Source organism: Typopeltis vanoorti, chromosome 11 (genome assembly GCF_054136105.1).
Source record: "Typopeltis vanoorti isolate ZY-2024b chromosome 11, IOZ_Tvanoo_1.0, whole genome shotgun sequence".
Taxonomy (NCBI): Eukaryota; Metazoa; Arthropoda; class Arachnida; order Uropygi; family Thelyphonidae; genus Typopeltis; species Typopeltis vanoorti.
The window spans coordinates 81,508,853-81,534,707 of record NC_143559.1 but is presented as its reverse complement, the minus strand read 5'-3'; the positions used below and the strand labels follow the sequence as shown (position 1 = coordinate 81,534,707).

The 25,855-nt window shown below is 34.9% G+C and overlaps 2 protein-coding genes across 2 annotated transcripts in view; both read right to left on the bottom strand.

Annotated features, from left to right (window-relative positions):
• Positions 1-295: 295 nt before the first annotated feature.
• On the bottom strand, positions 296-3,914 carry LOC150101794 (calcium-activated chloride channel regulator 2-like). Its single transcript, XM_090400872.1, has 5 exons — positions 3,883-3,914; positions 3,363-3,633; positions 1,924-2,085; positions 1,553-1,831; positions 296-1,442 (listed from the first exon to the last, which is right to left on the bottom strand). The coding sequence occupies exons 1-5, from the start codon at positions 3,910-3,912 to the stop codon at positions 1,015-1,017; spliced, it is 1,170 nt and encodes a 389-aa protein (XP_090256998.1). The 5' UTR covers positions 3,913-3,914; the 3' UTR covers positions 296-1,014.
• A 567-nt stretch (positions 3,915-4,481) lies between these two features.
• LOC150101793 (calcium-activated chloride channel regulator 1-like) overlaps positions 4,482-25,855 on the bottom strand; it is a 32,489-nt gene continuing 11,115 nt past the window's right edge. Inside the window, exons 2-9 of the mRNA XM_090399909.1 lie at positions 11,337-11,509; positions 10,888-11,191; positions 10,686-10,792; positions 10,356-10,526; positions 9,959-10,092; positions 7,411-7,510; positions 4,926-5,147; positions 4,482-4,835 (exon numbers count right to left, since the gene is read on the bottom strand). Of these exons, the coding sequence (XP_090256035.1) occupies positions 4,482-4,835; positions 4,926-5,147; positions 7,411-7,510; positions 9,959-10,092; positions 10,356-10,526; positions 10,686-10,792; positions 10,888-11,191; positions 11,337-11,501 (1,557 nt within the window). The 5' untranslated portion in view covers positions 11,502-11,509. The remainder of the gene's footprint in view (positions 4,836-4,925; positions 5,148-7,410; positions 7,511-9,958; positions 10,093-10,355; positions 10,527-10,685; positions 10,793-10,887; positions 11,192-11,336; positions 11,510-25,855) is intronic.

Sequence of the window (25,855 nt, the reverse complement as noted above, 5' to 3'; positions counted from 1 at the left end):
AAAACATCTCAGGTGGCGCTGCTAAAAATGACGTATCTAGAATTAGAAATCCAATTGTTATTTCTTTGTGAAATAAAACAAAGAAACGGGTGTAAAAATAATTTTTAATCAATTCAAGTATTTACATTTTACATACTATATATACTTATACTGAGAAAAAAAATTTTAAAAGCACAGTTGGGCATCAAACAGAAATATTAATTATTTTCATATCAGCAAATATCATTCGAAATTTTTATAATACTTAAAATAAAATAAATTAAAAAAAGAATCTAAAGTAAGTGTTGATCTCCTATTGAGGAACTATAATAATATATAAAATATTGCATATAATAAGAACATAATATAATAATATAGTGTTATTCAAAAATATATTTCTATAATACGGTTTCAAATGCATCGATATATATATATATATATATTCATGTATTTTGAGATTGCTATTTTATTGCATTTGGTGAAGCAAGGATTAAGGCCAATTGCTTCGTTTGCAATTGACAAATGACTAGTCCAAAGGTCTTTGACCTTTATAATTATTTGGTAAACATGGTCATCATCTTGACTAGATAATATACACTCATCACAGATTTAGCCTTTCTCGTCGGCCACAAAGCAAAAATGTGCTAATAATCCTATCCCTTGTATTGCCACCATTCCAGAGATCTTTATCCAAAGAGAGATTCTATTGACCAAGAAAAAAAAAAAACACTTTTTTTATATCTCAACATAGTCAAGGATTTGTCGTTCTTGGATAGCCCAGCCGGCTAGATATTTGCAACACAAAAACATTGTAGAACCGAAGTGACATTAAAACAAAACTGGAAAGTTAGAAAACAATTGCGAATGCATACAACTGTTAGTGATTGAATCCCTTGGTGGATATCCCTGCTGACTATGGTGCTTTCCATTATCCATTTTTATTGCAAAAGGATGTGCAGTTAATAAAGACGTGATACTTATTTTGTCTATTGGCAAACCGATATTTCTCCACCACTAACTTCTCTTATTCAAAGATTAGGTTTTGGTGGTGTAAGTCATACTGCGTCGTTTTTTGATCAATATCGCCAATCCTAGAAGGACGACAAGAATGGTTACAGCAACCGAAATTCCGATTATTATTTCGGCAATCTGAATCGATTTCCACCCTACTAAATAACTTGGGTTAGAATAGTCGAAGTGAGCATAGGCGATATTAGAGATGTCTCCTGTTATGTTCAAGCCATCTATTATTCTGACCGCCAAATACAAATCTGTAGTTCCAGTGGCTTTATTCGGCATAATTGCTTTCTTGTCTATCTTCATAACGACTACTTGGTATTGACAGCACTCAGTTAAAGTTAAATTGCCCACGACCAGGTATTTGCTATTCAGTACAATGGAACTGTTGAGATCACGCACGAAATAATCTGGTTTGTAGCTAACCCGCACTTCTGCATATGATTCTAAATAAATAAAAAAAAAAGTTAGTTAGAAATGAGTTAAACCATGGCATTAAATAGTTTATTATAACGTTAAATAAATTGTAGAATTTATACGTAAAATATGAACTCACTATTATCGTAGTTTCCAGGGGATGTCCACTGAAGGGTAACCAACTTCTCTCCGTCCAACAGGGTTACATTTAAGACCCTCAAATCAGTGATCCTGGAAGGAGGAATGGGAATCTCCGACCACGATTCTAAGACAAATTCACCCGCATTGGAAATCCGGGTGAAGTTAGCAGCAATGACCACACCACTAGGAGCAGGCGTTTCAAGCAGTTCGTTGATGTCACTCAGGAGTACGAACTGATCGGAAGTAAAACTGGTTGAGGCCCCTTCACTCGGCAGATCTGAAAGAAAATATTAAAATATCTTAAGATTTACAAGCAGAATTTCTCTTTTTTTCTTGTATTTTGAAAATATTTTCGAAGGTCAAACTTACATTCGATATCCTGGATTGTGGAAATTGTTGTTGGGATGGCTATCATAGCCGTAGTATTGTGGTGCCAACTGCTAACAAAAACAGTTACGTGATAACTTCCTTCCCTATTGAATCCTCTGAAAAAGTTCGTGTAAATTCCATCTCCTTTGGTAACGTCAGCACCTAACGAGATAAAAAAAACGTGTAAAAAATTCACTAATCTGAGTTTAAAAAACACTTTGGAAATTCAGACCTCGATGGCATCAAGGATTCTTTAAGGCATAAGGATGCAACCATGAGATTCGTGGTTTTATTATGTTGATGCATCGTGCAGAATTACTCTGTGAAATGTATTCATGACTCAGCATACCATGCACAAGAATATTTTAGATTACTACCATAATAACGTCACGCGATCTAATATCCAGGATAATTTCCAATGACCAATATGATATTATGACACATTCTCTGACAATGCATACCACCACCTGCTCGTGTGTGACACGCGTTATATTTCTTCTGTTTTGATGAAATTCCCACCCATGAAAGCTTGCAAACTTATCGCATATTATCATCAGTGAGCTAAGAGCTATACAGTATAAAGGCAAAAGACTCTAAAGACGAAAGGTAATATGTTTGCATTCAGCATCAAACGTTTAACAACAAAGATCTTAGTTTCGTATTCTACCATGTGACCACCTCCGTACTACAGTTGGAAAAACGACGGGACAATGCACCCTTCGACTGGAAAAGGGCTCAATTTCAACGAGCTCGCTTGGACTTATCTCCGGAAACTTGAATTTTTCATCCAGGATTTATTTTGTCAGCATACAGGCAAATTGGCCAGAGAATACACGCATTTAACTGGCAAAAAATGCTACTAGCGAGCGGTAGGTAGCGGCATGTGTGAATGGGTGTATTATGTAGCGTGTAGACGATGAGCTGTATGAAGATAAGTCCTTGGACTCTGTGGAGATGTTAAGTAATAATAATAATATCTTGGGACAAAAATTCAAGTTTCCGGAGATAAGGAGAAGACATGCATAACTGTGCAGAAATATATTCTCTTTCTCTCACACACACTCTATGTGTGTGTGTGTGTGTGTGCGCGCTCGCTCGCTCGCTCTGTAATATGTTTCTGTCCTATTACAGAAGCATATCAACAGTCCCACTCAGTCAAACTATTCTCGCTCTAAACATTTCTAGTAGTTGCTATTAGCAACCAATTAAGAACAAATTATTAGTGCATTAGAACTAACAGTACGTTAGTATTAAAGCAGTAATTCGCAATTACTTAATTCGCTATACATTACTGGTTACTGTGCTGCCACCTGGTAGCAACATTTGATACTATAATCAGCTGAAACAATCGCATTATAACAATCAAGTAACTACCATCGTACTCCGAAACTTGATAATCCAAGTTTCTTAATATTACATAAGAAATACGATATCATTACCTGCTCCGTTGTCGTAGAGGGAAATGTTCACTTCAGATAAATCTGGCCTCGTGATAGTAGCCACTACTCCGGCATTGATTACGGTGTAATAATTCTTCGTCACTTCTGCAAATATCCTCACTGGTTCTGGCTTAATCAATCTTGCTCTGCTGATCCAGGATCGAACTCGAATTGGTAGGTCATTTTTGTCCTTTGGCTCTGAACTTGCTGTTACGGTGACTGTCATGGGTATGTCGTCATTGTTAGTCAGGACGATCGTGTAACGTCCAGCCTATTAAAATACAAAACGATTCTTTTAATATAAATTTCATGTAAAGAAACTATATAGTGTAGATTATATTTTACATCAAATAAATATATTCACGACTTCAGCCAGGAAAAGTAAGTATCCTTCCAGATTGGATTTATTATAATGATGAAAAACTCAACAACGAAGTAACTGGAATCATCCAAACACAAGCTATGGACGCAAAACGCGTGTTTAGACATTCCTGATGTCGATGTCTTCTACAGTACTCACCTCTGTTATGTGCTCTCTCTTTACAATCATTAACCTTTCACCTTGGACTTCGACAGGTGGAGGAACAGGAGTTGCTGTCGATGGCTTATCAGTCTGTAGAGTGGTAGAAGGTTTCGTAGTCTTCGGAATGGTAGCAGTTGTAGCAGCAGTGGTGGTGTTGGTGGGATGTGGACTAGTTGTTATCTCGATCGCGTTAGTTCCTGTTTGACTGCTTGCGGTGGATGAGTGGGTAGTAATAGTGAGTTCTGTCAGCTCAAGTTTCTTGTCTGGAACTGCACGACGAACTCTTGCTTTTGATTGATCGGTTGTGGGTGTGATGACCCAGGTTTCTGTTGATATTCCTTGAGGATTGATGAACTGGACATGTGGATATTGGTGTTCTTCAGCAGATACTGTGAATACGGTGTTGTTCCCAAGATTGGAATCTATGTCGACAGGAACAGTCATACGTTGTCCACTTTCTAAGTAGACCACAGTGTGAACGATCTGCAAGGCAAAGAACAATAAGAAAGAATTCCAGATGCCCGAGGGAGGTAATACAAACTGAACCGTGAAACACAATAATGTTAATGATTTCCAATTTAAACAATCTGTTAATTTTAGTTGAACAATAACACCAGATGTTCAAGTGGAGTTACCTCTATTGGTGTTTCATCTCTTGGCTTCTGCAAGCCAACGATTTCCTGAAGCGCTGAAACAATCGTTTGGTAGCCATCTTTGGACATCACAGAATAGCGCTTCCCACAAGTGATGCTACTAAAGTTGTGAATTTCTTCAGCTGGTCCATTTCCGTGAACAATAGTGTGTATGGTCACTTGCGAGCGCTTCAGATCCATAAGAAATTCTTGAGTTACCTTGCTGATCGGTCTGTTTTTTAATTGCTCGACACCATCTGAGTTGGCGAATAGTATTATTATTCCTCCTTCTTCAGAAATGTCAAAATTCTTCAGTGCCTAAAAATATCAGGAAATATAAGGATGAAGCGTCTTCAAATAATCATTGGTTGAATGTGTGGTTTTAGAATCTTCAGTTCGAATACTTACCTTTACGCTTTTGTTAATCCCATCTACTAAATTACCATACTTCGATGTGCGAACTGGTAAATGATCGACTGCATAAGCTCTGTTAGTGTTGTTTATTCTCGTCATATTGAAGATTAATTCTGCTTTTTCACTTACGGCTACAAAAGCGATCTCCGATGAGTCTGGCAGAATATTGGTGATGAAGTATCGCAGTGCCTTGTGTATGACACTCAAGTGATCGCTCTGCAAAGACACAGCAGTATTACAAGTACGAAAAGGATGAAAATAAATCAGAAGCTAACAGAATCAAAGAATATTTCATTTATCAGCCTAAACATCTAGACTAGAAACAAAATCATCAGTATCCTCAAGCATTTTTGGGAGAGCAAAGCTCCTTCTATGAGACCACCTTTGTATTGAGAATGACTACTTGACCCTAACATAAAAAGTCATGAGAAATGTTCTTTCGGTCGTAAAAAGGATTCGAATTATTTCCAATGAAAAAGCGTCGTGGCCACAGACCGCTCGTGTTATTTAATATTGTAGGTGTGGGTGAGATTATCATTTTTAATGGCAATATCACTCGAAAACCCTTTTGAGTTATACTTTTTTCCATTCAAATTAAAGCTTCTGATATGTGGTAGTCTCACACTTATTGGGATGATGAAAATTCTATATCGTCTAAAATTTAATTAATTATAATCATAAACTATTTTATCGACTGATATCGAAGAACAGTAAGTAATGAGAAACACCCTATTTTGTTCCCGATCTGTGAATACGGATATTGAAGGTGGCTCGGAAACGCGTTATGCCTGAGTGTATCGCCACAAGTTTGATGTCGGAAGTGTAATGGTGTAGAGCTGCTTCTTTTGGTGTCGACAGACCTTTAGTTGTAGTGTCCTGAAGTATGAATCCCAACACTTCTGAATATTGCAATGCTTCCTAAATCACAGTTTAACCCATCAGACTAATGCACCTCCAAGGAATCCAAAGGCTCAAAGATCTACTCTACAATTCTCTGTCTCCATCCTCTACACCATCGCCATCTACTGAAAACTACCATCACTTCAACGGCTTCGGCATTATTTTTTTCGAGATATATTTTCTTTGCAAGAACTGAATTGGCTTCTTTCACTGCCATTAAGAATATGACAATGTCGTAACAACAAAGAAAGTCAGAAGCAGTAGTCTTAGCTGTTGCCATGGCTGCTAACACAACCTAATCCTTTTTAGTTTACTTCTGAATCCCCATTTAACCTGAAGTTATGGCTGCTAAAGTCATTTGCTGTCTTCCTTCATTAACGTTCTTTTTCCCTTGCGATTTAATTCTATACCTAATTAAAACATTGTTTTACTTTGCGCTGGCTTATTGCTCCCTCTGGTGTTCTATATGTGTTCTGCAATAGGTTAAACATTCACATATATATATATATTTAAGATTTCTGTAATGGAGTGAACGACAACTTTCTTGTCAATGAGTAATCTTTGAGCATGCGCAATATCCTCTCTGATTGCATCGTCCAGCAGACATTCTAATTTACCAGTTATGGGATTTTTAGGTACTTGTAGTGGGTTTTCGTGCAGTTAGAAATCCAACTAGTATATTTCATTCAGTTCTAACTGTAACAGAAAATATTCGCCTCAAGCTTGTAGACATTCGCATTTATCACTTCGGAATAGCATCAGAAGCTCCAAATGCTATCTGTCACAATTTAAAATAACAAATATTTTTATAGCTATCTTTATCTTAATATGTTAGCCTGTCCAAGTTAAGCAACTTGACTTCATATAAATCTAATTAATGTCATGATAGGTTCATGTTTCTCGACACTTTTTTTATTTTGCACGTGAACATTTCAGAAAATGCAAAGGAAATAATTCGTAATCCTAAACATGGTTTCATTAATACTCCATCAGGTGGCAGCACTGCACTAGCTATTATGGCATTTCAAACATGGAATCTCAACTATTCGCACTCGTGTCATAGAAATAAAAGTGTTGTGCAAGACTTTGGGTTCCGAAATATCACACCAGGTCACATTAATCAGAGACTTCTATATAAGACGGGTGATGAGTGTGGTGATGAGTGAGGCTGATAAAATCAAGGTGCTGTTGAATCACATCGACTCCGTGTAGACGGCCATTGTGTCAGGAAAGAAAATGACAATTTTTGTGGCACCATAAAAATCGTAAATTTCCATTGTTTGCATGACACAGACAGAAGAGGGGTAGTGTAAAGAATTCCGTAACAGCCAGTGAATGTGTCGCCACCTGTAGGAAAAATTATGACGTTCATTCTTGTTCTTTTTTTTAAAAAAAATTTTTAAGTAATTTAAAAGGAATAAAAAGGAATTTAATTAAGTATTTAATTAAGAATTTAATTTACTAAGATATCTTGATTAAATGAATATTTTTAAAGAAAAGGAATATGTATTCCTTTTTTTTTTTTTTCAGATTATTCACGATTACTTTTTTTCATGCTAATATTATTAATTATACGAACCATTGACGTGTCTATTGCCAACACGAACCGACTTTTAGAATTCGGTATTGGTCTTACAATCCGAAAATTTGGTTTGACATTAAAGCAATTATCAAGTGACCTGCAAAAAAAAAAAAGAAAAAATCATTAATTAATCTCATGCTAATAAAAAATGAAAACATGAGAAATAAACATACTACGTAGTGGTAGTTCATCATTATCTCTTTCCCGTACAATTCTCTTAAACTGGTGGTTATGCTCCCATGCAGAAAATGGCGAAACATCTGGCATTTCACAATCATTAAAATGACAAGTGTTCTGAATCATTCTGCTGAATGCCGAGTCACACGTGGTGTAGTTCCGGAGGTACAATAAGTATTGAAATATAGTGTGTCTCGTATCAGAATAATCAGATATCTGTTGGCTATTACCATGTTTGACGGGTGTGAAAGCTTTCAAATATTTCCATTTTGAAAAACAGATAAACCTGCTCAAGAACACACTCATATTAACAAAACCTAAAAACATTGTTCTCTAGCTTTTGCTTCAACTGGAACACCCAAACAACAATGTAAGTCACATTCTCCAATTTCTGTCACCCTACTTGATCCAAATATTTTAATGCAAGTTTTACATTAATTGACATCAAGCTAACCTAATTTTAGGTAGGCGAAAAAAATCAATTAAAGTAAAAAAAAAAAAACATTTTTTTTTTTTTTTGTTACTTCGAGCAGCCTTAAGAACTTCGGCATCATTTTTATTTTTTTTTGAAAAAAATCTAAATAATTATCTTTAAAATTGAAGCAGATCCCTGGTTCGCTTTTAAGAGTGAACATCCTTTCTGAATTTGTCGAAATCCGCGGCACTGAAAATTTCAAAAATAAAATATTTGAAAGTTTAAAATCAACACTTTTCAAAATTAAATGTTATCGATTAGAAGTATTGGACCAAGTTTTAAATTTTTCGGAGGTTGACACAATTTCGTGATTTGTTTTTGGTATCGAAACCTCATCAAATAAATCATTCATATTTAACTCTGGTTAAATATGAATGATTTTCAAGATAAATAAATTTCATTTTTAACTTAAATGAAAAAAAATCTAGTTTTTTTTTTGTTTTTTTTTAATTTAAAATTTTCCGTACTTCAACCAATGACCAGTTTTGCCTTCGTGTGAATTAATGCTTACAAATAAAATTACACTTATTTGTCTGTTAATTTTTTTCGGGGGGGGGGGGGGGGAGACTGCTCATGTGAGGTACAAAGTGTACACTTCCTATATTGGAAATCCTTCCAATAACGGATTTCCTGTATGAAAATCCGTTATTGCCATAACGAGGCACAGGCATTGAAATGTGAAAATAAAGGTCAAACTGCGTGCTTTCTCGTCTCAATAAAGGACAAGGACAGTTTGTCTCTAAAATAAAGGATTATCCTTTGAAATAACGGACATCTGGTAACAGTACCCTACCCTACCCTACTCCGAAACGACAACGTAGGCATATTAATGAAAACTTGTTACATCCTGTGGTGAAATGAGTTAATTAGGAATGAGTTTGCAATTCTCTTATCGGAATTAACTGAATTAAATATAAAACGAACGAAGTCGTGCATAGGCACCGCAGAACTGCAGCACCCCCAATTTTTCTCGATATCTAAATATATTTATTAATTTATTTATATTTGCTTGAAATATTTAATTTTATCAACAACAATCCTATACAATTCTCTTATTTTGAATACAAAATAATAAAAATCCATCTTGTAGCACTTAGGAGGGCGAAGGACGTCATACCTCGCATCTCACTATGACGTGCATATGCTACGCGCGCAAGCATATGCACGTCATAGTGAGATGCGAGCTATTATCGTAATGCGGCACTGTCCGTGAAACTATTATTATTACTATTATCCAACAGTAAATAATGTAATTAATTACGTTTAGCCGTAATTAAGCTCAGTTAGTAAACATATAAATAAAAGAAAGCAATATCGGTGGATAGTTTACAGACTACAGAATACTGCGCAAAAGCAGACTTTGTCGTTACCATAGAAACAAGAGAATGATGTCACGTATGCCTTAATCAACAACGAACAAACTAAACTCTCATATTATGCACAAAGATAACTAACGATAAATAGAAAAGAATCGACAATAAACAAATAAAAAAACACCTCTGAGTTCAAATACATTACTAAAGAATATTTTATTTTTTAGCTCCGTATTTATTCTAATTCTGTTTACTCTTTTAATGTACATATCAACTGACTTACTTTTTTCTATTTCTAATATATCGTGTTCTAGAGTTTATCTTTTATTCCTCTGTTCCAAGCGATGGTGATTTTTACCTTCCGATGTGATGCCATCACCATACATCAAGATAAATAAATTTCATTTTTAACTTAAATGAAAAAAAAAAAAATAATAATAAATCTAAGTTTTCTAAGCCTTCATCTGCCCACGATACCAGTATACCGCTGGTATGGTTCAGCTAAACCAATCCATCATAATCCTTATACCATCGTAATAGCAATCCTTTACTAGTTCCAAATGTTAAAAATTTTACTTACGCTGTATTGTTGATAAAATCCGGATGCCTCTTTATTATTTCTCCTGTGCTTCTGTAGTTACACATGATGTTCTGTTTGTTAGGGGCCCACATATTATGTTCATAACCTACAGTGGAGTTACAGAAGGCTCTCATCTGAAATAAAGAATTCAAGAATCTTTACTTTTTGTAAAACTCAAAAGATGTCTTTGAATTTCAATTAGTAATAATAAAAAAATAATAATAATTAATTGAAACGGATAAAGATCACGTTTAATACACCAGTTAAGAAACTATTTTATGGTAATAATTATAAAATGATAATCTGATAATTGACTGCTCCATATAAATGGAAAAAAAAATCAACGGGGATTGATAGAAAAAAAAATAGAGTCGTAGTGAGCATAAATGCTACTTACAGACGGTAAATAAGGTCCGTACATAATGGATGCTTTGGCCTTAGAGGATTCAACGTCTGGAACGAACAAACAGTTATCTAGTAATCTGTAGTCGTGGGTAGCCCTGCATGGCCTTCCATTGGTTTGTACAAACCAACCTTGAATATCTCTTACACAGGTGGTGGGATAGATCTGCAAGAAAAATAGTCGTACGACACACTCACTTATAAACAAAGAGTGTAAACAAACTATGAAACACTTTTATTGAAAGGGAAGATTAGTTGGGGGGGGGGGGTAGATTATATTACTAAATGAAACAATTATGATAAGAACTGAATACTATACACTTACCATTCCGTCTCTTCTATACGATACAGGATACAGTGGGTCTCCAGGAATGCCATATTCGTCAAAAACCCCGTATCTCAAGTGAGCCCATTCATGCACCAGCTGCCGAGCTATCCAAACAAGAAAACAATAAAGAAATCATCTTTCGAACTCGCATTGCTTTTAAGGGTGTTTTTAGTGAGAAATCCGTGCAGTGTTTTCTTACCTGAACTTCCGTACCATTTGCGTAAAGGCCCTTTGGAATCCTCAAAGAATTGCGGAGTTAAATGGATGTACTGTCCTGGTTCACCACATCCGCCAGGTTGCAGTGTATATGGACGATCTCCGTAAGCTGGATTTGCTGGCGCGATTCGAATATTTGCTCGATCAAAGTAGTCGAATCGGCTGGTGTTCACCAATTCGTCGAGTGCCTCCCCCCAAGAAGAGGGAACTGCAATTGTTACGGTCTTGAAGTACACTTGACCATTAGTAACATTGTAGAGATATTCCGAACCCTCTTTAAACATGTCCTGAAAGAAAAGTTATGTATTTTTTTTAATTTACAATTTTAGTGTTTTTTTTTTCAATTTTTGAACTTTCAAAAATGTTTTCAGTGTTTTGCAAAGTGCAGCATGCCGAAGTGATTTGAAATGTTGAGATGGAAGTAATACAAACCATGATGTTGTCAATCAATGCTTTGTCTTCGGGGATTCCTTTGTCAAGCGCAACCAGAACATCTTCATACCCATGAACATTGAGATTAACACAGAAAGCGAAAGTATCTTGAAGTTTTGCCGATATGAGCAGTGTCAAAACGGCCAAGTACACGCCGATGGGCATTGCCGTACCTGAAAACAAAACAAAATAATAATAATAATAATAATCAAATAAATTTATATCTTTAATTAATCAAAAATTAACCCAAGTATTAACTTGTTTGAGAACATCCTAGCATTCATTAGTCAAACACGTACACGTGAATGAGTAAACAAACAGAACGTTCTGAACAATTAGAAATATTTTAAAAATAACACCAGCCTCTTCTATAAGCTGCGTAACAATTAACACTTTTGTTAAACCTCTGAACAAAGATACAAACAAAAAAGGATATAATCTACGGTTTGGTCTTTTTAAATAGCATCTGGTCTCAGGCGATGGTTACACTCTTTTCGAAAATTCGATTTTTCCCCTTCCGAACAGACAGTCTCACTTCCCATCATCTATTTGTCGAGTATATCATGTTTGTAGTCGAAGTAGTCATAGTCAAATATGGCTATGACTACTTCGATATTAATTCTCATTAACCGAAATCAAAAATAAATAAATCAGTCTACGAATCTTTTTGGATTTCTTCTTCTTCTTCTTCTTCTTCTTCTTCAACCTTTTGGTTATGTCCACTGCTGGACGGAGGTCTCCCCCATGATTTTCCAGGCCACTCAGTTTTCTGCCTCTCCCATCCATCTCACTCCTGTAATTTGTTCCAGTTCATCCCTCCACCTTCTTCTGGGTCTTTCTCTTCGTCTTGTTCCATCCATTAGTCTCCACTCTGTTGTTTTTCTAGTTCATCTCCCGTCACTGCATCTGGCAATATGGCCAGCCCATCTCCACTTAGCCTATTTAATGTATTTTACAATATCCATGACACCTGTTTGAGATCTTATCCAGATATCTGTCTTCCTATCTCTTAATGTTATTTTTAGCATACTTCTCTTCATGCGATGTTGTGTTATTCTCAGTTTTTTGTTTAGGGCTTCTGTTAAAGTCCATGGTTCTCCTCCATATGTTAGGAGAGGAAGTATGCACTGGTCGAAAGCTTTCCTTTTTAGACTCATAAGGATGCCACTTCTGAATATGTCTCTCATTTTCCCATAAGCCATGTATTCAAGGTGAATTCTTTGTTCTATATCTTTCCTTTGGCAATCCTCAAAGGATAACAATTGGCCCAAATATACATATGAAGTAACTTGTTCTATTTCATGGTTTTCAACTTTGGCAGTTCTATGGTTTATGTATTTATTCATCATTATTTTTGTTTTTTCTCTATTTTTTAATCCAGTTTGTCTGGAGGCTTCATTTATCTGATTTAGCCTTTCTTCCAGATCTTCAAGATTATCTGCTATTAGGAACAACATCATCTGCAAATTTCAGATGATGCAGCCTTTCTCCATTTATGTTTATTCCTTTTGTTTCCCAATCAAGGCTTCTAAAGACTTCCTCCAGTGCAGCTATAAATCATTTGGGAGATATGGTGTCGCCTTGCCGGATGTCTTTTTGTATCGGAAACTTTTTACTGTTTTTATATAATTTAATTACAGAAGTTACATTATTGTAAATATGTTTTAGTGTTTTAATATATGGTTTCTCAGTTCCCTGGGTTTCAAGAGCTTTTAGTGTTGCAGATGTTTTGACTGAATCAAATGCTTTTTCGTAGGTGCAAAATATTGTAATTCTTTCTAAATCCAGCTTGTTCACATGATTGCATTCCCTTTAGTTTGGATTTTATTCTATTATTTATAATTTTTGTGAAGGCTTTATATATGGTGGGAGTAGGCTTATAGGTCTGTAGTTTTTAATTTCTTCCTTATTGCCCATTTTAAAAATTAATATTAGAATTAATTTTTTGGAACTTTTCTCTGTTTTAGGCATTTATTAAAGAGTTTAGTCAGCTGTTTAATAACAGGGCTTCCTCCTAGTTTTAAGAAGTCTACCATAATTCCATCTCCTCCTGGGGCCTTTCCATTATTCATTTCCTGCAGTGCCATTTCCACTTTACCTTGTAAGATCTCAGGGGCATCGATGTCTCGGTCTTTGTCTTCATAGAGTTCAGTATAAAATTCCTGAATTCTTTTGATTATTGCATCTCTATTTTTTAAAAGTTGGCGATTCTTTCCTCTTACAGCAGCTATTTCTTTTGTTCCAGCTGATAATGTTCGTCTTAGGACCTTCATGTTACTATTGTTTTCTATTGTTTCTTTAATTTTCCTAGTATTATACAATCTAATTTCATGTTTCATCCTTTTATATAATTTTACAAATTTTCGCATATTCTATTTTATTGGTGTCATTCAAATCTCTTTTCATATCTCTTCTTTTCTTCATCAGATCTAAGGTTTTCTGTCTCAGTTTTTCCTCTCTTTGGTGCCTTTTTACACCTCCTATTTCTAGTGCACAATTCAAGATAGAGTTTGTTAAGATTTCATTAGCAACATCGATGGTAGTAGCTGTGTTTAATCTTTTCAGTTCATTTTTGAGTGATTCTCTATAACAGCTTTTACAGCTTTTATTGTAGTAGACGTTTTGTAGATTCACTAAATTGGACTTTTTTCTTATGAGCTTATTCCATTCCCATTTTTTTTAATCCATACTTTTGCCGTTACCAGTCTGTGGTCACTTTCTGTATTGAATCTATTAATCACTTCGGTATTATTTATTATATATTTTTTGTTGGAGAGGATGAAGTCTATTTCATTGTAAGTTTGTCCATTTGGACTTCTCCAAGTTCATTTTCGGTTGATTTTCTTCTTGAAAAAGCTGTTCATAATAAAGAGGTTATTTTCTTCTGAAAATTCGATAAGTCTTTCTCCTCTTTCATTATTCTGTCCAAATCCAAATTTACCAATGGAGTTCAGATGGTCATCTTTGCTTCCAATCTTGACATTAAAGTCACCCATTATACTGTAATTATGTTGAATTCTTTAAAATTATATAATGTGGATGCTAATGTTTCATAGAAATCTTCTATCTCTTCATCTGGATGGTCCGTAGTTGGGGATATATTTGTATAATTTTCAGTTGGTATCTTTTATTTATGAAGAGAATATATGTTCAGTTATTCTTGATGTCATTTTATTAACAAAGAGGACATTGTCCTTGATTGTTTTATTTATTAGGAACCCTACACCACCACCAGTTGAGTTTCTGTCACATTCACAGTGGTAGAGTAGATGTCCATCTTTTTTTTAATCGCATGCGAGTTTCATCTTTCCTTCTTATTTCTGATAGACCCACAAAGTCCCAATTTATATGGTCCAATTCCTTCATCAGTTCTTCCAATCTATCATCATCCCGTAGAGATCTGCAGTTATATGGATATACTTTTGTATAAACACATTCATTGTACGAAAAATAAATTTATCTCATTTGATAAGTGTTATGAGTCAATTAAGAGCAATGTTATTTGTAGAAAATTATCATGGAAGTTTCAGTTGTAATTGAATACACTACTTATGGGTCAGTTAGTTTATCGCGATTAGTAAACAGTGTTCATGTATCTCAGCAGGACGTAACCTTTAGCCAGTTCATTGATAATGAAAAGTATATCAGCATCCTGAAGCAGTCAAAAGTCAAATATTTACTTATTTATATATATTTAAATGCGCTAGGCCGCCCGAAGATAGACTTATAATTCAAGTCTAGTCGCCGACTGTAGGAACTTTTTCTGAACCTTTCTTCGACCCGTTCCTGAGTTAATCGATCTCTGGCACGGGCTAGCGGGTTTTTTTTTCTGTCAGAAACTCGGGTTTTTCTTTCCGTGAACTCAAGAAAATCGACCGTAGAACCCACATTATTTCAGACAGTAACATATCCTGTTAAGGTTAGGTACCAAGAGATGGCAGCACTTGTCTGCCGGTCTCTTCATGAAGTCTGCCCACAATTAGTGTTAGACATGGACCAGCTATCTCTGATTGGCTACCAGTGGAGATTGAACTGCCCACTCAGTCTCCAAAAAGCTAGATAGGGTTTAAAGGCCTCGCCTATTCCCTATAAGGGAATAAAAGGTGCTAACTTAATTACTATAAATATTTATTTATTTTAGAAGTGGAAAACCTTAAATGGGTGTAAAATAAAAGACGACCATTTAAATTATGAGTCTCGCTAGCAACAATAAATCAAATTTGATTTTTTTTCTTTTGATTCTTGGCAAAGAAATTGCACATTTGACACACTTCAAAACTGTAGCAATCCTGAAACATTACGATAGCGAAACTTAAACATAGAGATATTCCACTTGAATTTCACCCTAATAAAAAATAAAATAAAAATAGATCAATACCACGTGTTTTTTTTTTTTTTTTTTTTTTTGATGTTACAATTCCATTGAAAATCCATGTGCTCAACACTATGCAAATATATCAATATTGGCTCGATCTAATTCTGACACTGTATACAAAGTTTTCAAAACCGTCCACTAGATGGCTGCACCGTTCCCATTATCGGTATAATAAACTAAACTGTATACAAATTTACAAAATTATTTTGATAATCTCGGATCTTTGCTTTTGGAAACACGAATAAGAACAGACATGGGACAGTGTTGAAGACGCACGACATGTCTGACCAGGTACAATGATTTCAAAGATGATTAGTTTTCGATACACAACACGCGTGCATATGACGTTTGATAATTGGTCCGTGAGCATGTACTATTTGTCATAGTTGATGAATGCTCGAGTTTCGTAAAGTTGTTTTCATTGATCGATAAGAGAGGGCGCTCTCCTAATATATCATCATCGCGGCATTCATGATCATGTTAAACGCTTAAAACAATTGTGCCAGGTGTGTGAGTGGGGAAAATCATTTGTGCTAAACTAAAGCGATCACGCATTCAATGGGTGGTTTATCTAGGTTTACACGATTTTCAATGTTGATTGTTAATGTTTCAATGTTAATGTTGATTGCTTTTCTGAGTGAACAACCAAGAACGTTGGATCAGCAGGGAAGGCGATAAGGCAATCTTTTTTTTTTTTAGATTTTTTTTTATTATAATATTAGCGAAAATTGATGCAGCCTTTTCCTTAGTGTCTTAGTTGTTCTTCCTAATCTTTTATCAATTGTTCGCTTAAAGTCTGATTCCACCCCTGTAAGCCAACGTTATCGTCGCAAATATGGTCATGGGTTGAAAGCACTGCACTGGCATAGCAACGTACATTATCAATAATTTCCTTATCAATGGCATCGTTGATCTTTCGTGAACAGCAGCGGCTCGTGACTTGAAATCGTGGAGGTGCTGCAACTTTCGAAATATACATACACACTGTAAGTGTGTATGTATCCAAACACGTATACAGTGTATACGTGTTTGGATAAAATACCAAAATTATGAAAATTTAAAAAAAAATTAAACATGAAAAAGTATTGTTTATTATCGATAAAATTATACAGTTTAGTATAATTCAAATTACTTAAAAATAAACTCCATTATCCTAACCCCAATAATGTTCTAAAATTAAAAGTATAACAAATGTTATGTCTTTAATTGTAATGTCCGAATATTTAAAGAGACGGAGTAAACACGATAAGCACTACGAACACTCTACTATTGGCGCAAACTGTATATAAACAATAGTGGAACTGCGCGACGGACAGTGCTGCATTACGCTAATAGCTCGCATCTCACTATGACGCGCATCTGCTTGCGCGCGTAGCAATATGACACTGTGGTAAACACAGTGCTGCTAGCGAAGGACGTGCTACAAGATGGATTTTTATTATTATTTTTATACAAAATAAGAGAATTGTATAGGATTGTTGATGATAAAATTAAATATTACAAGCAAATATAAATAAATTAATAAATATATTTATATATGGAGAAAAATTGGGGATTGGGGTGCTGCAGTTCCGCAGTGCCCAATTTTCCTAATAACTCAAAATCTTGAGGAATTAATATGCTGCAAGTAGCGCTTCCTAATATACCATCCATTATTCAGTGTTTCGTCCTGTGCTTGATTGTTTAAGTACATTTGCTGAAGACTTGTTTTTCCCTTAAACTCATTGCACAATGCTGATATGATAAATGACAATTATCAAAAAACTCTCAGCACTTTTTGCTGATATTTCACATTAGAGTGAGCTAAAAATATTTCAGACACAACATTTCTTTTATATAGATCTATTAAAAAATAAAAGCTGAAGTCGACTGCAATCCAATCTCTCTCCTTCTCGGCTCTTTGGAAATTTTTCGAACTTAAATTATGCATGCAGAAGCGTGGATGCCAATGTCTATAAACCGAGTGTGTTTCATGCAGGAATAAAAACCTGATATTGCAGAGGAGAGAAATAAAACCACCTCCGTATGAGACCGGCTAACCCATCCTTAGTTAAAAGAAACTAGAATGAGAAGTAAGCAGACGACACAGTCAAGCAGATGCAACATCCATAGAAGCTTGGCCAATAAATTTTAAATTTTAAAACACATTATCTATCTATATATCCAAAAAAACTCAATGTTTATTTATCCTCTGCAAACATTTACACCATTGGAGTTTGCTACGACCATCAACTCATGAGATATTATTTCACTAAGGGAATATTGGACAACGTGCATATCTTTGAAGCATTTTTCTTATTATCCTATAACTTTAAGGCATAAGACGATGGATTTAAAAAACCAAAGTTCTTTTTTTTTATACCGGATGAATTAATTATATAGATTTTTACATAGATCTCTTATAATACTGAACATTATGTATATCATCATCATCATCAAATTCCTGCCATGTACCATCAAGGGGTGTACAGGATATGATAGTACTACATGAAAAATTTACATCATTACTAACTTCCTATCTACAATTTTCCTCCAAATCAGTCTGTTACTTGTCAAGACTCCAACATTATCAGATCTTATATTTCTATCGTCTAAGGCACTTTGTACCGTATCAATCCACCTATATCTTGGTCTTCCTCTGGGTCGTTTTCCTGCCAACCTAGCAGAGTACACTTGTTTTGCTAATCTTTCCTCGCTCATTCTGTTCAAGTGGCCATACCACCTGAGATTAGCTCTGCTAACGCATTCCTGGATGCATTAGCAGAACTTGACAATGGCAAGTTCTTTCCTAATATTCTCGTTTTTAATATGATATTGCCATTGATGCCATCTGTTCACGCTGCTAATCTTTCTCAGGACTCTCATATCTGCGGTCTCTAGTCTTTGGTCAAGTGTTTTACTTCTGACCCAGCTCTCAGATCCATAAGTTAAAACTGGTTTGAACACTGTCTTGTATATAGCTAATTTAGTGTTCCGACTAATTTCTCTCTTATTCATATGAATTTATTCAATTGACTTCCTACCGTATCAGCTTTGTTGATTCTGTTGTCTATTTCCATATTTAATTTACCATCTTCATTAAAAATCGTGCCTAAGTAGCTGAAATGTTTTACTTGTTCCACAGGTTCACAACGCACTTGACATTTTCAACGATTCTGCCTATTTTCATTGTTTTTGTCTTTTTATTGCTGACCTTCATACCATATCAATTACAGCAGTTATTCAATTTAGTCAGGGAATCTTGCAGAGACTTGTAGCGGATTTATTTAGAAGTATAACATCGTCTGCATAAAGCAAAGAGCTGAGATGAACATCTCCAATTTTGATATCATGTATAATACCACTTTCCTTCATAATGTGATCCATATAGATAATGAATAACAGAGGGGGACAATGTACATCCTTGTCTCACACCAGATTTAACATTAAACCATCTTCCTGTACTTCCTTCAATTCTAACTGCTGACTTACAACTCAAATAAAGACTAAGTATTGCTTGATGTAATGCCCCATTGACACCAAATAACTGCAGCGTATTGAATAGCTTCTCTCTTGGCACCTTGTCATATGCCTTTTCCAAATCGACAAAACTTAAATACAGATCTTTGTTATATTCCCATGATTTCTCAACTATTTGTCGTAAAGTGAAAATCTGATCCTGACAACCTCTGTTTGGCCTGAATCCAGATTGTTCTTCACCAAGCTCCCCTTCCTCAATCCTTCTCAACCATTTCTCAAGTATACTTGTATAAATCTTACCAGGAACACTCAGTAGGGAAATACTTCTGTAATTCTCGCATTCAGTTTTATTTCCTTTTTATATATATGGATACTTTTAGAGCTCTACTCCAATCATCGGGAATTCGTCCCTCTGTCCAGGCTTTCTGAACTATTCAGTGCAACCACTGTAATACTTTTATACCTCCATATTTGAGCATTTCTGGTTGAATATCATCTACTCCGGCTGCCTTCTTTCCACATTTCAAGGCTTTGATGGCTTTAATGATCGCTTTGATATATATATATATATATATATATATATATATATATATATATATATATATATATATATATATATATATATATATATATATATATATATATATATATATATATATATATATATTTATTTATTTATTTATTTATTTATTAAAATTATTAACGATGATTCATAAAAAATTCGGCTATCAAATTTAAACAATGAATATGCGCAAACAAAATAACATTTCTTTTGGGATTAAATTTGCATCTATAAACATAATATTGTTTTAAATATTTGTACCACCTAGCAGTAGCGGTATATCCCGCATCGATAATTGTCATTATTGATATTTATGGTTTAGCTAATTTTTGTCTTTCGTCTGCGTTATAAAATGAAATATTGTTTTCCATTTTACATTGGAGAGTCAAAAAATGTTAATGACAAACATTTTCCTTGCCTTAATTACGATTAAATGAAACGTTTTTTTTTTTTTAATTTTTTAAATCAAATCGTTTCATTATTGAAATATAGAAATCCGCAACTTAGGATATATTATTCACATGAGCAGGTTGGCTATTTTAAGTTGATCATATTTTATCAAGTAAAAATCGGCACACTCGTGATTTTTCTTTCCAATTTTGGGAACAGCTTCATTAATATACGCGATGTTAGAGAGCGCCACGATCGATCGATTTGTGAAAGATTGTACAAAAAAATAACTTCTTATCTCATCCAAGGATTAGATTCAGATATTTGATATATGTAAAAAAAAATTATATTGTGAATATTTTCTTTCGTCTATTTTAGTGATTAAACAAATTTCGTATGATATAATTAATTAATTAATTTCGAAATAACTTTTATTAATATGACTACTATGCGACATCAGTGCTTCTTGGACAAGATGAAGAGTATCTGTTGCTACCACAACCAAGATCTTATCATCTTCTTAACAAATAATATTGAGTGAGTGTAAAATAAATAAGTATTATCAATTAGTGTATATAGCTTATAAAAGACTTCTTCTTTCTTTCTTCCTATCTTCTAAAAGGCTAGATAATCCTTTCTTTTCGGAACTCCCTTTTCCCAACAGTTTTAAAACAGGAATCGGACTACATGGATATACAGAAGGAAGTAACTAACACTAATAGGCATGAAAGAAAAATCAATGATATCACAAGTTACAGGATCCCCTCAGGGAACAATGTGGTAGAAGATTAAATAATAATGGACTGTTTGGGAAGAACAGGTCGAAGGTGAAAGCAATAGTGTGTGTGTGTGTGTGTGTGTGTGTGTGTGTGTGTGTGTGTGTGTGTGTGTGTGTGTGTGTGTGTGTGTGTGTGTGTGTGTGTGTGTGTGTGTGTGTGTGTGTGTGTGCGCGCACGCCGTTCTACCCTGGCCCAAGTCAGCCCAAGCCAGGGACTTGGGAGTGTTGGTGGATAGGGAGATGAAATTTAGGGGGCACATTGCAAAAGTAGCTAAATCAGCTCATCAACTCATTTGGTTGTTGAAAAATACTTTGACGAGCAGAGACAAGCAAGTTATTGATCCTCTGTACCGAGCCTTGATAAGACCTCATCTCGACTACTGTGCCCAGATTTGGTCACCTAGGTTTCTTCTTGATGGGGAGGAGGTGGAGAGGATCCAGAGGAGAGTGACTAAGATGATAGCAGGTCTGTGGAATGAACCTTATGAGAACAGGTTGAAGATTTGTGGGTTGCAGAAATTGGTTGATAGGCGGAAAAGGGGAGATATGATTGAGACATTCAAATCGCTAAAGGATTTCTATAGGATTAATTCAGAGGATATTTTTGAGATCAGGACTGGTGGTGGGAGAACTAGGGGACACCTATGGAAGCTGGGCAAGAGTGTGGTTAGCAGGGGTGTTAGAGCTGGGTTCTTTACTTTTAGAGTGGTAAATGAGTGAAATAAGCTGCCAGAGTCTGTTGTGGGTGCCATGACAGTGAATGAGTTCAAAGCAAGGTATGATAGATACTGTGAGAATGTCGAATAGTTGTGTGGACATGATATTTAGGGCCTCCCTCGATGAGGCTAAGGACTCCCTGGAGTAGCCCGAAAATAATAATAATAATAATAATACCTGTGAAGAAGATAGCTCAATGCAGTTAATTTGTGGGGGGGGGCAGAAACAGCACTAGGATTTGTGCATATTTATACAATAGACCTTTTTAACAGTCTAGTATGGTTAAAAAAAGGGAGGAAAAGTTTCAGCTGCGGGTGTTGAAGTTGCACGGTGTTTGCAGTCTTCTATTAGAAACACTGCGATCAGTTGTGGCCACCTCGCTAGATGGCTACAACATAATAATATGCCGATATATGCGTACTTTCGGATCATTTGCGATATTAATTCAACGTATGAGTCTTCATCTTTTAAGGCTCCCAATAGCTTTCATTTAAAGAGAAATTAAACAAATTTTTGGATGAAGTATGCATTAAAAGCATTCCTTGGAATTTCAATTTGCCGAATTATATAGGAATCTTTAGGAGATTTTGATGGTTTATACAGACCACAGGATCGAATTTTCAAAATCAAAGCTAAAAAAAATCGGAAGTGCGGTATGTAAGTTCGTAATGGGTTTAGATAAAACGATATCAAACTTGGTGTGATTCCATCTGAGACCACACCAAAACCCCGTGGTTTTAATCGGGATTGTCCACTCTGCGAGTTTAGCTGCCCACAAAAGTTTATCCTGCAACAGAAAGAAAACAATTTTAAAATATTTTTCATACTGATTTTAAATGCATATATTGAGTCATCGTCCACCTGTTCTATTCAGAAAAAACCCCCCACTTCCATTTCGAGACAAGGGTGAACTTAGTTTAAAGAACTAGAATATGTTCATCGATTCTAAGCCACGAACCCGGGTGAACGCAGGTGTTTCCATGTTACGGAATCCTCTACTACAAATAACGTAAACTACGTGCTGTAATCGGAAGGGTTTGTTTATTTATTTAATACCTCTAAAAAAGGAAATATGACTCTACAAGTTTTATGTCACACAAACTAAAATTTAAAACAAACATGACATAGCACAATCAATGGCCTAATCCATAAGAAAGATTAAAGTAATCCTCTTCTTAAATTATTTTAAAAAGAAAATAAAGTTATTTATATTCTTTGTTGATAAATGTTTGTAGACTCCAAATAGTAAACGACCTCAGTGGCCGAGTGGGTAAAAGTCACTGAAAGCTCTTGAATTCTATACACGGATCATAAATTTGATCTTTGCATCAAGAAACGAACACTAGTGTTTATAAGAACATTGGGCTTTTGTATTTGATAGATATAAGTTGTCTACGAAGCTCTAAATTTAATTATATTCACGTTCAACTGAAGCTATAAACCTCATTATGTTCACGTGCACAGTATTGCCACACCGTGTAAAATATGAGGCCAACAACATTTCGTGATTAAAACGTATTAATAGCATGATCATAATAAAACAACAAATTGAAGTACGCAAATATTCTTGCAATCACCGTTTGCGATTTAACAGACATTCAGAATATAATGAAAACTAAAACAACAGACGGGAACTCATTCAAATATCAAAACTAATGCTTATCAAAAATTAACATGAATCTCAGTTATCAAATGATCGATTGCTTTGTACTTAAGGCTGTTCTAATCTAGATTCATAGAAGCAATGAGGAAGCTTAAGTACTAAACTCATCAAATATCAGAAAGCAATACGCAACTGCAGCTGCTGATAATTGCCTTTTATCGTATCATCCTCGTGAAACGATTTCAAGAGATAAAAACATCTTGCGCAAAGGTTCGTAAACAATATAAGCACGCGCGTGTGAGAACACTTAAAGCTATTCTACTTTTCGTTCGTTTACAATTGAAACAAGAAAACGTTTTCAACTATTATGATGCGCATTAGTTTGTGAATGAATTAAGTTATTATGATAGGGGTTAAAAATAGAAACCATGAGAGAGAGAGAGAGAGAGAGAGAGAGAGTACATTTTAGGTGGGAGTAATAATAATAATAATAATATCTTCTATAGTAGGAGTCATCAAACATCAAAATACCAAAAGCTACATAGAAATATGAAGGAAAACGTACCCAGGGGAAAATTAATAATTGAGTATTTCTCGGCATGATGTTCCATATGCTCCTTCAATATAAACTACTATTCGTTAGCTAAGTTTAATGTAAAATGGTAGATATTCCTATATCATCTAACCCTCTGTAGCCCAACTGAAATTTTATAGTTAATATACAGAGAAAAAACTGTTAGTGTCGAAACTACATGAAATCGCAAATTTTTCAACTTCTTGTACACCAAATGAGATCAAAAACTTTTCGTCAAGTCTGCCAGATATATTATTATAGCTAGTGCAAAAGTTCTCCACCAGGTGTAGATAGAATAGCATTCACGATATTTGCTGTTTATTTTGAACTGCAGTTTTCATTCTTGGGGACTCCCCAATGGGGAGTAATACCTTGTAAAGTTAAATGTGCGGTTATGCTATCTAAAATGACAAAATGAACAAACAACACTCTTCTGGTTTGTCTCTTGCTTTTTAAGGGGATGTTAAACCTTGCATTCGAAGAGGAAATATTAAACATAACTTTAAACAGTGGATTAGTGTTCTAAGTTTAGTTCAAAAGTACAGCAGCATCTATTAATAATGCTGAAAGCTGAAGACATGCCGAACGAATGAAAATGGGATTGGAATCAAAGAACTTGTCCATGAAAACAAGGCATCCTTCTCCAGAATTAACTAAGCACTTGGGAATCTCATCAGAAACATGTAAAAGAGATTCGTCCGAACTTTCTCCTCAAACAGAGATGCTTACGTTCGCTTCTAATTTTCTTTAGCCATGGTTGCAAGTGAGCTTTTGTTTGTTTTAGACATTTATACAAGAGTCATATTTACCAATAATTCTTGTCTACTTAAACTCAGTAGTTCATCATTTGAAGACAGATTCTTCAAGGAAGCAGAAACACTGTTCAAGAAGCAGTTTATATTCTTTAAAAAGGTAAAATATTTTATATTAATGCCTGGTGGGTAGTGACACGTCTCTGGTTTCATATACTGCATGTCCAGAAGAAAGACATTTATAGATTACATTCTATTGCCCACTATAGGAACTCATTCGCTGTCATTTGTTAGCCGGTTCCCGAGTTAATCGATCTTTGGCGTGGATTTCTTCCCCCCCCCCAAAAAAAAACTGCTGATTTTATTCTCCTCGCAAGTAAAAAAAACATTCATCGTATAACGTACACTATTTCAGACAGCAATATAGCATTCAGGGTTGAGAATTACGAGATAACGACAACTGTTGTCCTGATGCCTTTAAAATCACTAGAAGCCGTGAGCTCAGTTATCGGTGATAGCTAGAGAAATAGGGTGTCTACCCTGTTTCTATCAAGCCATCGATTTCCAAACTTTTGTTAGGGCTAAAAGAGTTCTTTTTTTTTTTTTTTTTTTTTTTAGAATAAAAAAAAAAGCCAACTTATTAATCCCCATTATCACAAAATAGCATTGGAAAAAAAATTAAATTAACTAAAGTTAGTATAAAAATAAGATATAAATCAATAATAAAAATTCTTTATTAATGTCTTATTTTGACAGCTGGTTTACCACAACATTTTTAAGCGATTAAAAGTAATTATTTTCATTACGTATTGTTCTAGTGCATTACTTAGGTAAGAATTACTATTCCAATTAATTTAATTTTGATGCACTTTTCCGGTGATACCGTAAGTGTGTTAGTTAAAGTATCCAGTATTGGAAATATTGTTTGTTTCTATGTTTTTTTTTTTATGCCAGATATTTTTGTAAGTAACCTTATGGGAATTAATTGTATTTACTCCTTTAACTAAAGTTTCTAGAATGTCAAAAACAAAGACAATGCTTTGCCATCGGAACCTGGTGTAAAGGCTATGTACAAAGAGCACAAGAAACTTGTTTTCTATTAAGCGTGTGTAAAAGTTGTTTACTTTGTATATAGCTATGTATAAAGAGAGCAAGAAAGATTGTTTTCGATAAAGTGTGTGTGTGTGTGTAAGAGGTGGTTTGCGGGCTCTGAACATAAACATCTTCGGAGTTTGTATCAGAGAGATCTGCTAATTTTAGAAAAATTTTGGCTGCCGGCAAAACAAGGAAAAAGAATGCACGGACGAGA